This window comes from Solanum dulcamara, chromosome 2, assembly GCF_947179165.1.
Source record: "Solanum dulcamara chromosome 2, daSolDulc1.2, whole genome shotgun sequence".
NCBI classification, from domain to species: domain Eukaryota; kingdom Viridiplantae; phylum Streptophyta; class Magnoliopsida; order Solanales; family Solanaceae; genus Solanum; species Solanum dulcamara.
The window spans coordinates 5,357,297-5,377,068 of NC_077238.1; the positions used below are offsets into that span (position 1 = coordinate 5,357,297).

The 19,772-nt window shown below is 32.0% G+C and overlaps 3 protein-coding genes across 4 annotated transcripts; 1 reads left to right on the forward strand and 2 right to left on the reverse strand.

Moving 5' to 3' along the window:
• Positions 1-750: 750 nt before the first annotated feature.
• LOC129880069 (probable UDP-arabinopyranose mutase 1) lies at positions 751-4,287 on the reverse strand. The gene is made up of 4 exons (XM_055953909.1): positions 3,839-4,287; positions 1,802-2,052; positions 1,524-1,692; positions 751-1,373 (listed from the first exon to the last, which is right to left on the reverse strand). The coding sequence occupies exons 1-4, from the start codon at positions 4,148-4,150 to the stop codon at positions 1,017-1,019; spliced, it is 1,089 nt and encodes a 362-aa protein (XP_055809884.1). The 5' UTR covers positions 4,151-4,287; the 3' UTR covers positions 751-1,016.
• Positions 4,288-12,938: 8,651 nt separating this feature from the next.
• On the forward strand, positions 12,939-16,838 carry LOC129874638 (cytochrome b5). The gene is made up of 3 exons (XM_055949965.1): positions 12,939-13,282; positions 16,103-16,169; positions 16,306-16,838. Exons 1-3 carry the CDS (start codon positions 13,196-13,198, stop codon positions 16,551-16,553), a joined length of 402 nt encoding a protein of 133 aa, XP_055805940.1. The 5' UTR covers positions 12,939-13,195; the 3' UTR covers positions 16,554-16,838.
• A 298-nt stretch (positions 16,839-17,136) lies between these two features.
• Positions 17,137-19,699, reverse strand: LOC129880072 (folate synthesis bifunctional protein, mitochondrial). Of its 2 annotated transcripts, XM_055953912.1 has the most exons (3): positions 19,438-19,699; positions 18,564-18,710; positions 17,137-18,473 (listed from the first exon to the last, which is right to left on the reverse strand). In XM_055953912.1, exons 1-3 carry the CDS (start codon positions 19,502-19,504, stop codon positions 17,248-17,250), a joined length of 1,440 nt encoding a protein of 479 aa, XP_055809887.1. In that variant the 5' UTR covers positions 19,505-19,699; the 3' UTR covers positions 17,137-17,247. The 2 variants fall into 2 exon arrangements, with proteins under 2 accessions (XP_055809887.1, XP_055809886.1); XM_055953911.1 differs by having other exon boundaries at positions 17,137-18,710.
• Between the last annotated feature and the right edge of the window lie 73 nt (positions 19,700-19,772).

The window sequence follows — 19,772 nt, forward strand, 5'->3', positions numbered from 1 at the left end:
ACATCAAATGATTAGCTGAGTCAATTATTGCAGTATCTCTTTTAAGGCACATCTACTTTCAATCATTAGCTAATCTTTCGCGCTTGCAAAAATTCAAAACCCTTGTCTTTGGCGATAGACTTCTTGTACATGCGATAGATGGATCAATTTTCTTCGTAGAACATAATTATGTTCGGTCTTACAAGTGGGGTTTGGAGAGGGTAGAGTGTGCATACCTTATTTTTATCTCGTCGAGATAGAGAGGTTTTCTGGTAGACAAGCATACAAATCAATCAATTATTTGGTATTGTTCTGCATTTTTAAGTTTGATTTTCGATATTTTGTGGTACAATAAATTAGTGACCATAATTTGTTTGACTTTGATTTACATATAGGATAGAATTATAACTTTGACTTTTCAAGATATGTATCAATTATATAATACTGACACTTTATTAAGCAATTTCTTTTGTTAATAAATTTCACCAAAAAATATATTTCATCAATCAAGATAGAGTAGTCAAAGTTCAAACATTTAAATAATTAGTTTTGTATTAACACTAATTTACATATCAATACCATACCGAATACCATTATATTGTAACATGACCTCAAAAAATTCAGTTTAGGTATTGTGAGATCTACCATGCCACCCCCAAGCTCGTCAAAAGATTTCTGCTTGCATGACTTAGTACTTGGCTACTTGTATCAAGCTAAACAGAAAGCAAATCTCCAGACTCTTACTAAAATTAGACAAGAAAAAATGGGAGATTTAAAAGCATAAAGCACTAAACCATATTTTATTGATATTAGAAGATAATCTCAAAGTTTGGAACTAAGCCTTATAAATAAATTACTCCTATGATGTCTCAGAAAAGGCAATGAAAAGCTGCTCCACATAGTAGCAGCAGCAATATGAAACCTACATTCTCAGCCAAAATTAAAACAAGTAAATTGATAAACAAGTAAAATCCAGCTCTACTAAACTCATAAGTCTCTTAGCCGTCAAAGAAAAGGCGCGAAAGCTATAAATAGCTCTACTTTTTAGTCTTGGCTGGACCATCAGCGATGGAAAACTTGGCCAAGTTCTCCCCAGTAGGGTTGAGCTCATCCCAAGCTTCAATCCATGTGACCATGGCGTCTCCTAGCTTGGTGAAATAGGGGTCGATCTTGGAAAGTTTATTCTTAACCTGCTTCGAGAGCTCGAGGTAGCATTGCTGGACGGTTGTGCACTCTTTAGGAAGCGTTGCAGCCTGGAAGAAGGGGATGATCTCCTCTTGCCAGAAGATACCGTTATACTCCTTTTTGAGGTTAACGAATGGGTTGCTAGCTTTGCTGTGCCATATGTAAGGCAGACCAGTCTTGATTCCTAGTCCCAAATGGTCACATATGACCTACAAGTTTGACGATATTTTACGTCAGAATTCTGTGTTTCACAAAAATGCTTCATAGAAAATCAAAACATTCACTTAAGTATCATGGACAAACAAGCTCTCTGTTTTGCCAAGTAACGTAATTACAGGAAATATAGGAAGTACACGTACCTTAGTACACCAGCCAGCCCACATATCGTCATAACGACCAATTGGCTGACCGTCACCCATGAGACCAAAGTACATTGCAGGTCCAATGAGATCACGGTCAAACGCCAAGTTCATTCCACACATGGGGAACAAAGTGCCTTTGGGAATCGTCATGACAGCATCAACATACCTGGAATGAGATATTAATGGTAACTGGATAAATATGGCTTCCAAGGTAATAACAAACTAGATAAGCTCAATTCTACAAGTAATCAGAAACTAATGAAAAGTGTACATGCCTAGTGTTCCTCTCATGAGGCTTAACAAGCTGTGTGGGAGCATCATAGTCAGGGATGTTAAGCCACAGTCCATGAGAAACAGCTGTTGGAGCACCCTCACGCATGCTGAAAGGGTAGCCACGGACGAAATCTGCACCATCTCTGTATGGATCATACAGAGTGTTGAAGAAGTGCGGGGTGGATGGGCACAGGAGGTTCTTGATGTGCTGCTCAAGTGCATTGATATCCTTGCCAGATGGGTCTTTGGCCACCTTCACATCAGCAGATAAAATTTCAGCTTGTGGGCAAGAATACCGAAAACATAAACTCTTAAGCACTAGAGTTTTTGAGATCAAGGCATTGGAACAAAATACTCAAATAAAAGTTTTCTTCTTGAAGGTGCACACATAAATAGGAGAAACAAATTGCCCATTTATGGGCACATAAGATGGAAGATTCCGACATTACAGTAAAACGTAACTCAGTCATTTAAAGTGGATTTAAGCAATGCCATGGGACCAAGTTAGAGAATGATGCAGATCTGGTGGTGGCCACAGAAACAAAGCCTTTCAGACAATCAGATCAATAAAGGATCATAACATGAAATCGTTAAATGAGGTACCATGACTACATTCAAACAATGGCTTAACCAGTAGAGAACAAATATAACATCAATCTCGATCCACATTTAACTAAATAGGAATGCAGAAACAAAACAATGCCAAAGCATAAACTTGTTACAAATCTAGCACCTCTTTTATGTGTAAACATATGCCAAAGATACAGTCTCTTTGGTGCAAAAGATTAAGATCTGTCACCTTACTTGATTTCACATAAAAACTATACAAATCAGTCAAAACTTTCACACAAATACATATGCATACCTTAGCAAGAAAGAGCACTAGATAACTAAAAAAAATTAAGCCTTTGCATAAAAGTATCTAAAAACATGATAGAACTGATTGATCAGAAGCTTCCAATCAATTAGATCTCCTACTTTTGGGTCCAAAATAAAAGCATACCAAAGACAATTCAGCAGAAGAGATCCCTAACAATTACTAAATTTCCCAAATTGGCTCATCCAAAACCCCAGACTCCCCACTCCCCACCGCACCTCACCACCACCGATACTTTAAAATCCTTCAAAAATTCACCAACATCCAATTTTTATCCTTCCCCACTCCACATTAAAACAAAATAGAAGCATAACCAAATACAATTCAGCAGAAGAGATCCACAACAATTACCAAATCACATTACTAAATTTCCCAAATTGGTCATCCAAAACCCTAGAAACCCCAAATCCAGTACTTTAAAACCCCTCAAAATTCACCAAGATCCCATTTGTAACCTACCAATACTTTAAAACCCCTCAAAATTCACCAAGATCCAATTTTTAACCTTCCAATACTTTAAAACCCCTCAAAATTCACCAAGATCCAATTTTTATCCTTCCCCACTATAAACTAAAACAAAATAGAAGCATAACCAAACACCATTCAGCAGAAGAGATCCATAACAATTAACAAATCACATTACTAAATTTCCCAAATTGAGTCATCCAAAACCCTAGAAACCCCAAATCCAATACTTTAAAACCCCTCAAAATTCACCAAGATCCAATTTTTAACCTACCAATACTTTAAAACCCCTCAAAATTCACCAAGATCCAATTTTTAACCTTCCAATACTTAAAACCCCTCAAAATTCACCAAGATCCAATTTTTATCCTTCCTCACTACAAACTAAAACAAAATAGAAGCATAACCAAACACCATTCAGCAGAAGAGATCCATAACAATTAACAAATCACATTACTAAATTTCCCAAATTGGGTCATCCAAAACCCTAGAAACCCCAAATCCAATACTTTAAAACCCCTCAAAACTCACCAAGATCCCAATTTTAACCTACCAATACTTTAAAACCCCTCAAAATTCACCAAGATCCAATTTTAACCCTACCCCACCTCAAATCGAAACTAAATAATCACAAAAACATAAATCATTGCAAACAAACCAAAAACCAAGAATCTTTAAGAAAAAAAGAAATACTCACAAAGCAATCATCATCAATGGTGTAGATATACTTCTTCTTAGACACCATATACCCAAAACACCTACAAGCAGAATCCTTAAAGGAGATACAAGAAGCTTTAGGACCCAAAATCCTGTTAATGTCATTACGGTTATACAGTTCATAATCAAATCCTTCAGGGACCTTAATGGTCTTTGAAGGATCACCATCTTGAACAATAATCAGATGGTATGGCTGGAAAAAGGGTCTCCACATCTCCAGAAAATCAAGATTTCTTATTGTGGGAATCACAATATCAAGCTCATCTTTCAACAATGGTGTTGCTGCTGCCATAGCTATTTCTCTCTGAAATTTGGAGATTTTGAATTTTTGAGTAAAGAGAAGTGAAGGGTTGTGTCCAATTTATACACGGAGTAGAAAGAGTGGATCTTTTCTTGATATTTTTCTTTCTTTTTTTTGAATGTTATTTGTGTTGACTGAAATATTACTTGAATCTCACTTGATGTGTACATGTATTTGGTTAAAAACATTGAAAAGTATTAAAATGCATTAAATGTTAATCTTTAATTGATCTAAATAAAGACAGATTTGGTTAGGAATATTAGAAAAAAACAATGTAGTAATAATAAATCCTATTGACTTTTTGATTCATGCTTTCAAATTAGCTTCTTTCTTTTTTTTTCTTCTATTTTCTGCGATACTTATTCTAAGATCTGATTAGTTTAATTTTTTTGTGTCATTAAATTTTATTTTTGGACGTAAGACGCCATTTGCCAAAAAATAATGTTATTTCAAATCTCTAATCCAATATTTTAAATTAAGAATAGCATGTTATTTAATATTCATGTATTTGTTTGAAAACATTGGAAAGTAAGTACAATGTATTAAATGGAAAGTAAGTACAATGTATTAAATGTTAGTCTTTAATTGATCTAAGTAAAGACAAATTTTGTTAGTAACTTAGTACTCTATTAGTTAGAATAAATAAATAAATTTAGTGATAATGAATTCTATTGACTTTTTGATTCATGCTTACAGATTGGGCTTTAGAGCCCGTTTGGATGGGCTTAAAAAAAATAACTTTTATGTATGAAGTGCTTTTAGAACTTTAAAGTGCTGAAAGTTATTTTTATAAATAAGTAGTTGAGTGTTTGGATAAAAGTGCTTAAATGAGGAAAATTATGTGAATTTTAGGGTTAAAAGAATAAAAAGGGTAGTTTGGGAATTTAGTTAAAATATAAGGGATATAAAAGTAATTTCCATGGTCAAAGAAAATGACTTTAAGCACTTAAAAAAAAAAGTTAGGAATCCTAACTTTTCATTTTTGACTGACTTTAAGAACTTTCTGGCTTAAAGTTAGCATTAGGCAAACACGTCCAAAAGCTGAAAAGGGGCTTTAAGTTGGTTTTGACTAACTTAAAGTCAATCCAAACGGGCTCTTAGCCTTCTTCTTTTTTCCGATATTTATTAGAAGTTTGATTAATTTAGTTTTATATCACTAAATTTTATTTTTAAAGGTAAGATGTTGTATGCCAAAAACTAGCTTTATTTCAAATTTTTAGGGTATGTAAAAATCGAATCGAATTGCTTAGCTTTGAACTTCTTATTCTTATCTAATTTCGCTTATGATTTTTCTGAGCCGAGGGTCTTTCGGAAACAACCGTTCTATCTTGGTAGGAGTCAGGTCTGCGAACACTTTATCCTCCCTAGACTCACGTGTGGGATTTCACTGGGTTGTTGTTGTAGTTGTAAAAATCGAATCAAAATAATTGATATTGATTTATTGTTATTGTGTTATTGGTTAATGAATTTTTAATGATTTTATGAAAAAGAATTATTGGATTATTAATTCGGTTTTAGTTTTTAATATTGAGTTATTGAAAAAATTGATAACCTATTAAGACTAGTAATTTACTATTTTATCCATACATAAATATTAAATATTAATACCAATGCCTTAATAGTTAATGCATTTGTTATTTAGCCTTCAATTCACACTTCATAATGCTGTTGACCTAACAGGAAACAAACTCTTTTTATTTGTGTTGCAATTGTATTACTATTGTTTCTATTTTATGAGCATTTTGTAATGTTACATTTTTGTTCTGTTGCGCCAAATTATTGGAGATTTCATATATTTATTTTATGAGCATTTTTCATTGATTAAATCAAAAATCAAATCATTAAAGACTATAAATCGATAAATCAAAAATCGATAAAAATATATTTAGTGTAGTTATTGATTTATTGTGTTAAAAATAAAAAATTGATAAATCGAATCCATAATACATAAAATCGACTCGATAGATGCACCCTACAAATTTCATTTTTAAGAATAGCAGATTACTTACTATCCGCGTATTTATTTGAAAAACATTGGAAAATAGGTAAAATAAATTAAATGTTAGTCTTCAATTGATCTAAATAAAGACAGATTTTGTTTATAACTTAGTACTATTAGTTAAAATTAGAAAGATTTTTTTTTAGTGATAATGAATTTTACTGACTTTTTGATCGATGTTTCAAATTAGGCTGTTTTCTTTCTTCTTTTTTTTATTTGTTGCGATATTCATTTTAATATCTGATTAATTTAAATTTATGCTCTACCAAAAAAACAACTTCATTTTAAATCTTGAATCCAAAATTTCTAATTGAGAATAGCAGGTCATTTACTATCCATGTATTTGAATGAAAATATTGAAAAGTAAGTGAAAATGCATTAAATATTAGTCTTTAATTGCTCTAAATAAAGGCAGATGTTGTTAGTATTAGTTAGATGAAAAAACCATTTAGTGTTCAAGATGTCATAATAAAATTTACAAATTAAGGACTTATGAAATGATTTATTTTTGACTTTTTGATCCATGTTAGGTATTCCTTTTTTTCTTCTATTTTTGCAATTTTCATTTTACGGTTTGATTGATTTAATTTTATATTATTAAGTTTATTTATAAAGGTAAACTGCTCCCTATCAAATGAAATTTCATTCATATATGAAATCTCTCAATAAGGATAACAATTTACGTACTATGTCACCATAATTAAAGTTGTATGATTTAAAATCAACATATTCTAGAATTATAATTCTGAAACTAAACTAATACTATAATCTGGATAACCTATCTAACTTTCTATATTAAATAAGTTATAGTATGTTTTTGATATAAAAATAAAACTAATTTTAATTAATACCTCCGATTAAACATGAGATAAATTCAATTACAACTTTAATATGTAGGGAAGTCAATTTTTTATTTTTATTTTGGGGTTAAGATGTATATTTGAGGAAGTAGTATGCAATGGGCTAATTGTACTAATCTTTAATGTTTCACAAACTTGTTCATGTACGTAAAGTAATAAGTTGCATTAGTTAATTAGGATTCAAAGTAACTTTATTGCTTTTAAATAAAGACATAATTAAATACCCTTTGATATGGTTTGATTTTTGATCATGCTTTATACAAACTTTCACATGTAATTGTCTATACATAAAATCACATAAGAAGTATTGATATGGGATTAGGTAGTAAAACTAAAATTACATGATAGACAATTCTTCCCCCAAAAATATCATTCATCAGAATTTAGCTAAGATAGTTGAACTTAAGAAATTTCGCATATAACGAAAGTTTCTTGCAGAAATATAAGAAAAGACTATATATAATAGATTTTTATAGTCTGATCTTTTTCTGAACTCCACATATAACAGAAGCTTAATGCACCAGACTGCACTTTTAATTAAACTTAAGGGGTCGTAATTGTTGTTGCACTTATAATAGATATGGGAGTCTTCTAGTGAAATTAGATATTTAATTGCATGTTTATATAAAGGTAACCAATTAATAAGTGTAAGATTTATAGATCCTCTAGTGCTAAGAGAACTCTAATTTGCCTTAAAATGATTAAAATGAAACAAATATTATATAGTGAAATAGTTATAAAGGATTTATTGATCTAATCCAACAAGATTGGGATTTAAGTTTATTTGATTGATAGAAATCAATTACTCGTATATTAATTTGAACTAACAATAAGAAAGAATGAGAGAAAAACATATATTTATAACATTGGTTTAAAGGATATATAAGAATTAACTCCATTTGGACACAAAAAGGATTTAAACTATTTATTTTGAAACAAAACAAAAATTGATTGAATTTGATCCTTTTAACACTTTTCTAAAAGGTACGTCGTTTTTTTTTATAATGGAAATAGAATATATCCTTTTTAATATAGGAAATTGATCCAATACAGTTTCAATTATAATTAACAACAAATTATTCAACAACAAAAAATCAAAAGCTTTCTGGAAAAATGTCTTAAAGAACACTAATTCATACAAAAGGAACATTAAAAAAATAAATAGTCATGAGATAAAAATTTAGTATTGTTATATTCCTTATTTGGTTACTAATTTTTGTATAATTTAAACACTAAAGTCAGGACTATTTTATTCCTGTCAGATCCTCGAATAATAGAATCGAAATTAGTTTTCCCTGAATAAAACAATGAAAATAACAAAAATACTTCTAATGTCTCTCAAACCTTTTTTTTCTGAAATATATTTTTATAAATAAATAACTTCTTCTTCAAAATAATAATATTAAATACAGGTTATTTTTAATACAATATACCGAACATTCAATAAAAATTGTTATCAAAATAACTAATTGCAGCATAACTAATTTCAATATAATTTGCGGTCAAATCAAATGACCTCTTAGAATTTAATTATGTAGCCTAAAATTATTTTTTGAGCCCCTTTCATCACAGTTTTAAAATATTTTCTTATGTTACGAGAATTCAAATTATTTTATCTTATTTACCTAATATAATTTTTTTTATAAAAAAATAATCTATTAAACCTCTTTCCTCCTTTAAACTCCACCCCTAGCTGGACTTGGTTACATTTTCTTTTTTATAAAGGATGATTTTGTCATATATTTCAACTCAACCTATTCAATTTCCACCTAATTTTAGAAAGTGATTAAAAAGATTTGGCATACCTAAATATCTTTGTTAGGCAGTGTCTAGTTAAGTACTTCTTCCACTAATTTGTTTGAAATTTTTTAGTAAATCATTTTTAAAAAAAAATTGGTATATTTTTATATTTCAAAATTTAAAATGTTTATTTTATCTTTAGTACAAAAATTATAGTTACATAAATGATAGGTGTTATAATATATTTAAAATCAAAACTTTTATATGTCTTCATATTTTTATTAAATTTTGGTTTGAGTCAGATTTTATCAAATAAATTAGAACAAATAGAGTATAAAAGTCAAGTCAGGATTAAAGGTAAATAAGAAAGAAAAGAAAAAATGGGATAGAAGTATTTTCTTTTAGAAATGACTTTTATGTAATTAACACTAGAAATGATTTTTATGTAATGAGAAGATTCCAATCCTTTAATTAATAGCTTGATCTAATTAGCACTAGTACTGTCATGCATTTCTTAAGCAGTAACTAATTAATCAGAAAACTAAAGAAAAATGACATAATATTATGTGTTTCATAGCTATACTATAAAAAATCATATTGGGAGTGGGAGCAATGTCTTTAAAATTGTCTCTATAATATACAAATTTAAATTTAATCGAACTTCAATACGGACACAGATGAAGGAAAAAACTACACAATAATTGTACCATGACTGAGTCCATCACACTTCTCTCTCAAATCATGGTTAATTCAACTTTTTACACATACAATCTTAGTTTAAAATAATAATAAAATATAGCAAATCAAAATTATATTAAACGTTTTAGTTGGCCTGTCTGGAGATAATACTTTAATCATGAGAAATAGTATTGTATTGAAAAAATAATTCCATTATTTTTATTTTATAAACTATTCATTTATTTTATGGATGTTTCCGAGATATCTACTAAACATGAGATAAAATAATTTCATAATGTATTCTAAAATTATAATCCCATAATTCAGACATTACTATAAGAAGAAAAAATAATAGTTGTTGTAGTGATAATCAAATTTCCACTTGTTTATTAACCATTTTTTAATCCATCTCATAATTTTACATGAATATAATGTAAGATTTTGTTTCCTTTTATCACCCTCTTTGTTTTAATTTATATGATATTATTTTTTTAATCAATTTAAAAAATAACATATTTTTATATTTGATAAATATTTAGTGATATTATCAATATTTTATCAATGCAGAATCTGACTTATTTGGGAAAAGTTTCAAAAAGATATACTCTTTTATTTATAAATTTATTTAATTTTAAATATTTTTAAATTTTATATCCAATCAAATTATTAAATCACGTAAATGATGACAGATGGAATAGCATGAAAGTGTATGAGAGCTGGGGTTCCATATATGAAGATTGACAATTACAAAATAACGTGGCTTGACAGCAAATGTCCACTTAGAAAACAACACATTTTCACATAAACTTACTACTAAGTGTTGTTTAATTATTTATTTCACATGTTGACTGTTTCATATCTAATTATTTGCACGTCTTCTACACTTCTTTTAACATGTCTTCACATGCCATGAAGTGTTTTTGCATGCAACCTTTTTGAAGAAAATTTAAAAATAATAATTTGGGAAAGCCAAAAAAGAGGGAAAAAAAAAAAGGTAAACAAGAATAAGAAACGTACGATTTATTATAAAAAGAAAGATTTTGACTTTAGGAGAAAACTTGATTCTTTAGCATAGCTCAAAGATAAATTTGATCCTTTATCCTAATTTTAAATGTTTTAATTTTTGGTGATTCTTTTGGGTAGCTCAAACACACCTTAGTGTTACTATCTCTACCACCAATCGACTTTTCTTTCTCCTTTCTTCTTATATCTCCCTGCTATCATTGTCATCATCATCACTATCGTTATTTTTTCTTACCCTTTTCTTTCTCTTCTCTCTCTCCCCATCATTTCATCGCCACCTACATCACTAGGAGGTTGCGCTAAACAACTTAAACTTGATACATAGAAAACTATTTTAATGTAGGTTTATAGCTGAATAGGGGTCAGAAGAGAAAAATAGGGTGATTAACGGTAAAGATAGTGGTGATGAGAGAGAAAAGAGAAATAAAAATATGATTTCTATACAACTATACAAACATCAATGTTATCGGGAAGAGACAAAGAGGAAGGAGGAAGAAAGACTGATTGGTAAATGTAGTGGCGAGAGGAGAGAAAGGAGGATTTTTTTTTAAAAAAAAAACGCAACTCAAAATTAGGAGATAGGTCAAATTTGCCTCATGAGAAATCTTAAAATTTACCTCATGTTTAAAATAAAATAAATTTATTCTTTTCCACATAGTTCCGGAGCAAATTTGACCTAACTAATTAATTGTGATAATGACATATTTGATTCTATCTACTAACAGATGACAAATATGTTCCATTTCACATAATACATAAATAAATTTAACACTTTACCCTTAAATCTATTATAAAATGGTGTAATTAAAATTTTAGAAAATTTTCATTAAAGTTAGAAATAGCGCAAACAGAACTCTGATTATTTTTTTTTTAAATCGAAATGATGCAAGTGAAATCTAATAAAATGGTGTAAGAGGAACTCCTAAAAAACTCCATGAAACTATTTCAGAGTTAGAAAAGAAGACAATTCTTCAAACTACAATTTTATTTTATTTCCTGAAATTTCTTTAGAAATAGTTTATCCAAATTTTATTTCTCATTTTAAAGCGGCTTAAATTTGAATAGATTTAGAACGCTAACTAACTTTTAAATATTTCACTAGATATATATTACCCCAAAAAATTGTTCAAAATTTATTTTCTCATTAAATAATTGGCTAAATTTTAAATAATTTTGGTTTGGGCATGTGCAGGAGGGTTGTCGACGCTCCAGTTAGGAGGTGATTAGACAAGATATGGCGCTACTCCATATCACCGTGGACATGACCTTAGATAGAAAGAAGTGGAGGTCGTGGATTAGGGTAGAAGGCTAGTAAGGGTAGAGTGGTGTCTGGCCGTGTGCCAGTTTAGGGTGGTCGTAGGTCTAGGTTTGCCTTTATAGTTGTGTTGTTATTGCCTTTGATATCACTTTATCACATTACTTTGTTATCGTTATTGTTTTTGCTATTGTTCTTGTTCTGTAAAATTTGCATCGCTATCGTTATTATTCTTGTTATTGCCTTTGATTATCATATTACTTTGTTATCGTTATTATTCTTGTTATTCATTTTTTGTGCCTTTATGCTATATATATTATTTTTTTCTCTGTTACTTGGGATTGTGACTTTTGAGCCTAGAGTCTTTCGGAAATAACCTCTCTATCTCCAAGAGGTAGTGATAAAGACTGCGTACATTTTATCCTTCTCAAACTTCACTTGTAAAAGTTCACTGGGTATGTTATTGTTGTTGAAATACTTACTAAAAACTAATTAGTAGTCTAAAAACAAAATAGTTGCTATTTGCTATGGACTTTCACATTGGGCCAAACAAGAAACGGACTGTACATGGTGTTGATGCTTAACTACCATTTTTGCCTTGAAGGATCAAGTGTTTGGATTTTGATGTGTGGCCACATTACTCATTATTAATATTTAGATGTTTGAATCTAAATATATAAGATATTATATTAAAATTAAAATATTAAATAATTAAGATTTTTTTTTATATTTGAGTGTAAAATTTGTCTTTATTTATAATTTAATAAAATACTAAATTAATATACATTATATCAATAAAATATTTTAAAAATAATTATATGATGGTTGACAGTGGTGAAGATTAGTGATGATGGTTGATGGTAGCGATTAATAGTTTTGGTAGATGATAGTGAATTAGTGATAACTAATAGTGATGGTGAATAATGTCAGTTGTGACATTATACAATAGTGACTAATGATGGTGATAGATGATTGTAATGGGAATGCTGTTTGGTTGTGATAATTGTAAATGATGGTTAGTTGTGATAACTGTTAATTGTAGTGATCGGCAATAGTAACAGTTATGCTTGAGGATAGATGATGGTGATAGTTGATAATGATAGGTGATTATGATAACAACATCGAATGCATGATATTAGTGAAATATCATCCAAATATTTAAATAGACATCTAAATCGAACCGAACCATTTGATAAACACCTTTTCTAAAAAAATAAAAATATTTAGCACCCCTAACTTCATTGTGCAAAATTAGGTATCTATCCCCTTCTAACATCAAATGGTATAATTAGGGATTTGGTTAATTCCACCCGGCCCGAAAGTAAACCCACCAAGACGATATCAACCCCTTTCAGACGTATAGGGTTTTAACTCCTTTTTTCAAACTCGGGGATAATTGGCCCCTTTTACAGATTTTTGAGAGAAAATTTTGCAAGTGAAAAAGGATAACACAGTTATCGATTGGGTGTTGATTGAGAAAAATGCCAACTTTAACGAAGTTATTCACCATGGAAGAAGCATCTCAGCACAACACTAAGGATGATTGTTGGGTCGTTATTGACGGCAAGGTACTTTAATGGGTGTTTTTCTTTTCTGGGTTTAATCTGTTCTTTTGTTTTTTTTTTCTTTCTGTTTATGGGTTTAATCTGTTTTTGGGTGTTTTTTATTTTCTGGGTTATGGTGAATAGTTGTTCTTGTGGTTCTCAATTAGTAGAGAGACTAATGTTGAAATTTGTAAATGATTCCCTTTTATTGCTTTTGTTGATGGTGTTTTGGAATATATTCTTATTGTAATTGTGATTGATTAAATATTCTCTTATAGGTACTTTTTGAAGAATCCACAGTATAGTGTTCGGGGATTCATAGTGATGTGATTATGATTCTTTTTTAGTTGCCAAATACTACTTTTAAGTTTTTATGTTAATTATCTGACTTGATTGCCATGTTGAGGTTCTCTTAGGCTCTGAATGTTATCATATATATCCTCTTAGAGTCGGGTTAGACTGGCCCTTGTCCATTGAGTAAAAGGGCAGCCCGGTGCACTAAGGCTCCCGCTATGCGCAGTGTCCGGGGAAGGGCCTGACCCCCTTGTCCATTGAGTATATAGTGTATATGATTGGGATGGGCTTGAATGGCCTCTACTGCCTTTGTAAAAATGGATTTAATAGAAAGAAATGTTATCTTGATTGTTGTTGACTATCTTTGCTATGTTATATATCAGTATGTATCCGACACGGATGTGTGTACATATCCGTATAGGTACATCTTGTTTTTTGCACTAAGAACCCACGTGCATATTGCACACCTTCAACGTGAGTGCATGAAGGCAAACGAAGGATCTATATAACATAGTTATCTTTCTACTTTTTGTTCTAACCATAATGACAGGAGGAGTATTGGATGTTTGAGGGTAGTGATGGTATCTTGTTCTCTATTGGAATTGGGGCGAGTTCATAGTTAGGAAAAATAGGGTAGAGATTTTGTCTAATCTACGGTCTTTTCTAGTTGTTATCAGGGTGATTAATGATGTAATGAAGATTGAGTACTGACATACCGCCAGGATTAGACAATTTAAGATTTTGAATAACATTCAAATTGTACATTAGACTAAGAAGACTACTGATAACCATCACACATCCCGATTCAATTGCTGCCTAACTTTATGAGTAATTCCAACAGGGGCCTATATGTTTATTCATAGAGCAAGTTAACCATTGCGAGCTGTAAGTGACATGGTTCAGGGAAAATAAAAGTTCATCCACTACCTTTCGCCTTTGTGGTCTGTGGAAAGGTGGTTGCATTGGGGCAGGCCGTAAAACTTTTCATGGATTTATGTCTACAATTTGAGAATTTGCTTCTTGAAAACTAAATCAAAGACTTTCTTGGGGGGCAAGGTGTTGCATTAAGTTTTCACTTGTGCTTACAGATCAATTTCTAGTATAGTTGAACTGTTGAAGACCTCAGACTTATAGCCTTTTTGGCTAAGCTTCCAAAAGTTGCTTACTGTTAAAAGTGCTTTTTAAAAAAAAATAGTTTTGGAGAATAACAGGTTGTGTTTGGCTAATTAACTTGAAAAGTACCTTTCCCAATAAATCAGTACTTTGTGCTTGGCAAATTTTCAGAAGTGTTTATAGAAAAAAGCTACTTATTTTAGCTTCTGAAAAAACAGCTTTTGTTGCTATTCAAAAGCACCTTTTCCCCCTAAAAGCTCGGTCAAACAACTCAATTTTCTAAAAAACGCATTTTGAAAACAAAACAATTTGGCTTCCAAAGTTTGGGTAAACAGACTACTATTTTCTTCAGGTATTTTGACATTAAAACCTGAACAATGTTGCAATTGAATTCCATCAACGCTCTTAATACTGCGTGAACTTCCTGATATTTGCTCTTGCAGTTAGTTGAGCTATTTTACCTTCATCCAAGTTCTGAATTATTGTGCTTGCACATAGGCTATTCATATTCTTTAGTACAACCATGTTCTTGCGTTAGCCGTCAAAGTTAACTTCACTTAAAGTCAAACCCATATTTAGCTTATTGTGGTACAAATAAATCTAAATATAGGAATACTTAATATGGGATTTGCCAGTTGTGAACCTCTGAGAATGAAACTGATTTTGGTTTGATATCTAGTCTAATCTTGAACTGGGTGGATAGTTCATATTCCTAGAACTTTAAATAAGATGGTAATATTGCTTAACATACTTTATGCCCTTGGCCACGATTTGCTCGAAATAAGATAGTTTTGAAATTACAATAACACCAAGTGAGACTGATGATCTCCGGTGGTCTTCACAAAATCTATTTGCAACACGATAATTTGTCTAGAAGGTAAAATTATTGATGAAATTGAGCCCTTTGAGTTGCACCCAAGGGTGTGGCCTAGTGGTCAATGAAGCGAGTCTAAACCTTGGAGACCATGTTCAAATTCCAGCGAAGACAAAAACGCACTACATGACTTTTCTGCCACCAAAGCCTTGGTGGCAGAGTTACCCGGGTACTTTTGCTGGTGGGAAGTAGCAGTCCGAGTTGCTTAAGTTGTCCCGGACACCACCATTACTAGAAACAAATTGAGTGCTTTCAGTTATCTTTGTCCAAACTTTTTGTTTGCTCATGTAAGGGCCATGCTGAAAAACCATATTCTAAGATATCTGTACTACCAACAATTGAGAGCTGTAATAAAAAATATGTTCCGAATTAAGAAGAAATGTTCCTTCTATTAGCTATATGGATTAGCAACTTATTGTCTGTGAGATGTTTTGATTGTCGTGTTACTGCATCAGGAAAATGTCATGTATCATTTAAGCTAATATAGTTTATGTTTTATTAGTATACCTGATTCTCCTTTTTGCTGCTTCAGATTCTTAATTTCTCTGCATGGTTGCATGCAGGTATATGATGTTTCATCTTATTTGGACGAACATCCAGGGGGAGATGATGTTCTACTTGGTGCTACAGGTACCAATTCATCCGCGTTCTTTGTTTTAAAATTACTGCATGCTCAAAGTAGTGAAGTTAACATGACTCACTTTTGAGTATGTTACTGGAAAGATCACAAGTAAGATGAAATTATTTGACTTCTGATGCATTTTAGGACAAGATGCCACTGATGAATTTGAAGATGCTGGACATAGCAAAAGTGCGAGGGAACTTATGGAGAAATTCTTCATTGGGGAGCTTGATTCAACATCCCCTTCCATCCCGGAACTTGAGATTGTCAAGAAGGCGGGCAAAGATACTCCTCAGAAGTTTATGGAAGTTACTAAGAAATATTGGTTCGTTCCAGTTGCAGTTGTTGGCATCTCTGTGGTGGTCGGCTTCTTGTACACACGCAAGAAGTAAAAATCAGTTGGATATGTTCCATCTTGGATGTTAGTAGTGTTGTGCAACATAGATTGAAAAAAGTATTCATCATATCTTTGGAGAGGTCCAGGAATTTGGGACATGATTGCTGAATGCTCATTTTTGTTACTGTTTGAGATGACAGGAAATTTTCAACACCAAATGATCACAAATAGGCATTTTAAATTTTCAATACACAATTGCTGTCATTTTATTTATTGATAAGAGTTTTCACTTATTACCTTTCTGAGGATATATAATAAATCACTCAGAAAGGACATCTTATCTTTTTTCCTACTTTCTTTTTGTTTTTATATCTTTTTAGTAGTGGTAGTATCATGATCAACTCGCGGTCCTCAGTTTTGTGATACTAATTGAAGGCAAAAAACCTTAGAAGACAAATAATATAGATCGGATATATCACTTTAGATATGAAGATTTCTTGACCAAAAATACGTAAAAAGTAAAAAACAATCAAATCTAAGTTCTACAAACTTGGGAAATGAAAGGAAGCAAATGGTTCAAGAAACTGATTTTTTCGAGTAAAATGGTCACTAACAAAACTTTGATCTTTCTGGTAATATCATTTCAGCTTTGAGTTCTTCTGCAAAGACGCAAATCTTTGCATGAAAGATGTTTTACAATGAGAAAGGAATGAGCCCAAAAAAACAAAATGTAGTTCGCGTTAACTGTATTATCTCTGTTTCCTTTCCAATATTGCATCACACAGAAGAAGGGCATCTGCATTGTATTGAACATTATGTACTCTTACAACATTGGCACCATTCAGAACCCCTGTGGTCACAGCAGCAACAGTTGCTGGATCTCGTTCATCTGCAGCAGGACGAGCACAGACATCACCTAGGAACCTCTTTCTTGATGGTCCAATCAATAAAGGGGCATGAGACAAAGCCAAGCTCCTCCTTGCAATCTCAGTTCGAATGGTTGTCAAACCCGTTAGAATATCTAAATTATGTTCAGTCTTCTTGGAGAATCCGATTCCAGGGTCAATTATTAACCTCCAAGCAGGAATACCGGCTAACTCTGCTTCCTTGAGCCTCTCGTAAAGTTCAAATGCTACATCCTTACAAACATCCTTGTATTGCAAGTTCTCGGGGTTTTGCATTGAAGATGGATCACCTCTCATATGCATTGCTATGTAGGGTACTCGAAGTGCTGCAACAACACTGTACATGCTGGAATCTAAACGTCCACCAGATACATCATTTACGAGATGAACACCCTTTTTCACTGCTTCTGAGGCAACCTCTGCATAGAAGGTATCCACAGATAAAAGCTTACCTTCAACCTCGGGTATCTTTGTGACAGCCTCGATGACAGGTATTAGCCTATCTAGTTCTTCTTCAACAGATATCTTTGAAGCGTTTGGGCGTGTGGATTGTGCACCAAAATCAATCATATCTACGCCCTCTGAAAGCATCAAACGAATCTGAGAAACTGCTGCTTCTACGGATATATACTTCCCTCCATCGCTAAAGCTATCGGGGGTCAAGTTAAGAATACCCATAAGGGAGGTTTTCAATGACCAGTCCCATAGGTGGTTTCCTACTGGCAATACTCTTTTCATCCCACTTCTCCCCACGAGAGATTCACCTCCTAATTTCTCCCACAACTCGAAAAGATGACTTGAATGTTTCGAAAATGAATGCCAACTTGCAACTGTATCGTTCTCTATGTCAGAACCGAGTAGATCAATCAAAGGTGCCACCACAAATGGTCTCTCCCAGATTCTTTCATGTGGAATATCAAGTATCTCAGAATGAATCTTGAACTTCCCGTAAAACAGAATATCCAAGTCAATAGGTCTAGGACCATATCTAATCCCAGTTGTACGACCCATGTCCTTCTCAATCTTCTTGAGTGCTATCAACAACTCGTGAGGCCCTAGTTTCGTGACACCTCTAACAGCAGAATTCAAAAACTGAGGTTGATCAGTTACATACGCAGGCGCTGTCTCATATAAGCAAGCATGCCTAGTAATCTGTATACCTGATTGCTTCATTAGGTGCAGTGCTTCGTCAAAATTATGAAGTCTGTTTCCGACATTACTTCCCAAAGCAATTATTACTTCCTGCTCCGGGGAATTGACTTCCATCACACAATCTGGGGACGAATGGATAGAGCAAATGCCCGGTGCTGTAAAACAAGATTAAAAAAGAAATCAATCTATCAATCACTATGTGTCTACACCTTAATCCTAAAACTAGTTGAGTGTCAGCTCTATGAATCCTCTGTCTCCATTATGTGCTACAAAATCAAACCTCTCTATAATGGCATCGTTTGTCTAAATAATTTTTGGCTGCTATAGTGAAATGCTACATAACATGAATAATCAGTTCCAAAGTCCATTTTATATCTCAATTTTTAAGATTCAAAAAGAATATTTTAGACAAATGGCTTCTACATCCATCAAAATTCAACAAAACCCCTCTATCAAATGTTGAAATGAGAAGCTTAAACCCATCAAAACAGCTCAAAAGCTCAAAGATAAACTTCAGACATTATCCAAAGTAAAATAAAAAATATGACTTTGTAATTTCTTTAGAAAAAAGCTATAATTTTGTAAAAAATAGTATTCACCTTACCCCTCCAAAGACCTCGTATCAACCGACTCATAACAAAGTAATTGTAAAAAATAACATAAAGACGAGCAAATAATAACGAATCATTACATATCCTTCAAGAAAAGACACAGTAACAACAACAAATATTCCATTAATGCCATTAATTGCAAATACCAATTACATCAGAACCTTATAAAGAGTGAAATTTTATTACTGATAGAACATAAAAAGATTAGGAAAACGCATAAAGAGGGGTAAAAGGGGCTTGAAGGCCAAAAACAAAAGTGAAAAGAAGTTACCATTACACGATTTCTTGGATGTTTTGAATCCTAACTTTGTGGGCAGTAAACGCCTGAAGATATTCATATCAACAATGATACACAAAATCAATGATGTTAAAGGCTCTGTAAAGTTCCAAGATTCACAGAAATGCAAGAAATCTGCAGAATTATCATTCTATGAACATGAAAAAATAGAGTGAATTGGGATCTTGGAAACAGATTCGATTCCCCTTTTTGTTTCCCAGAAATATAATACGAAAGCAAAGCCCAACACATACCTAGTGGCAATTTGTTAAATTCTAATACACACTAGGGACATTTTAGACATCAAGAAAGTTGTCTTTAGGTATATG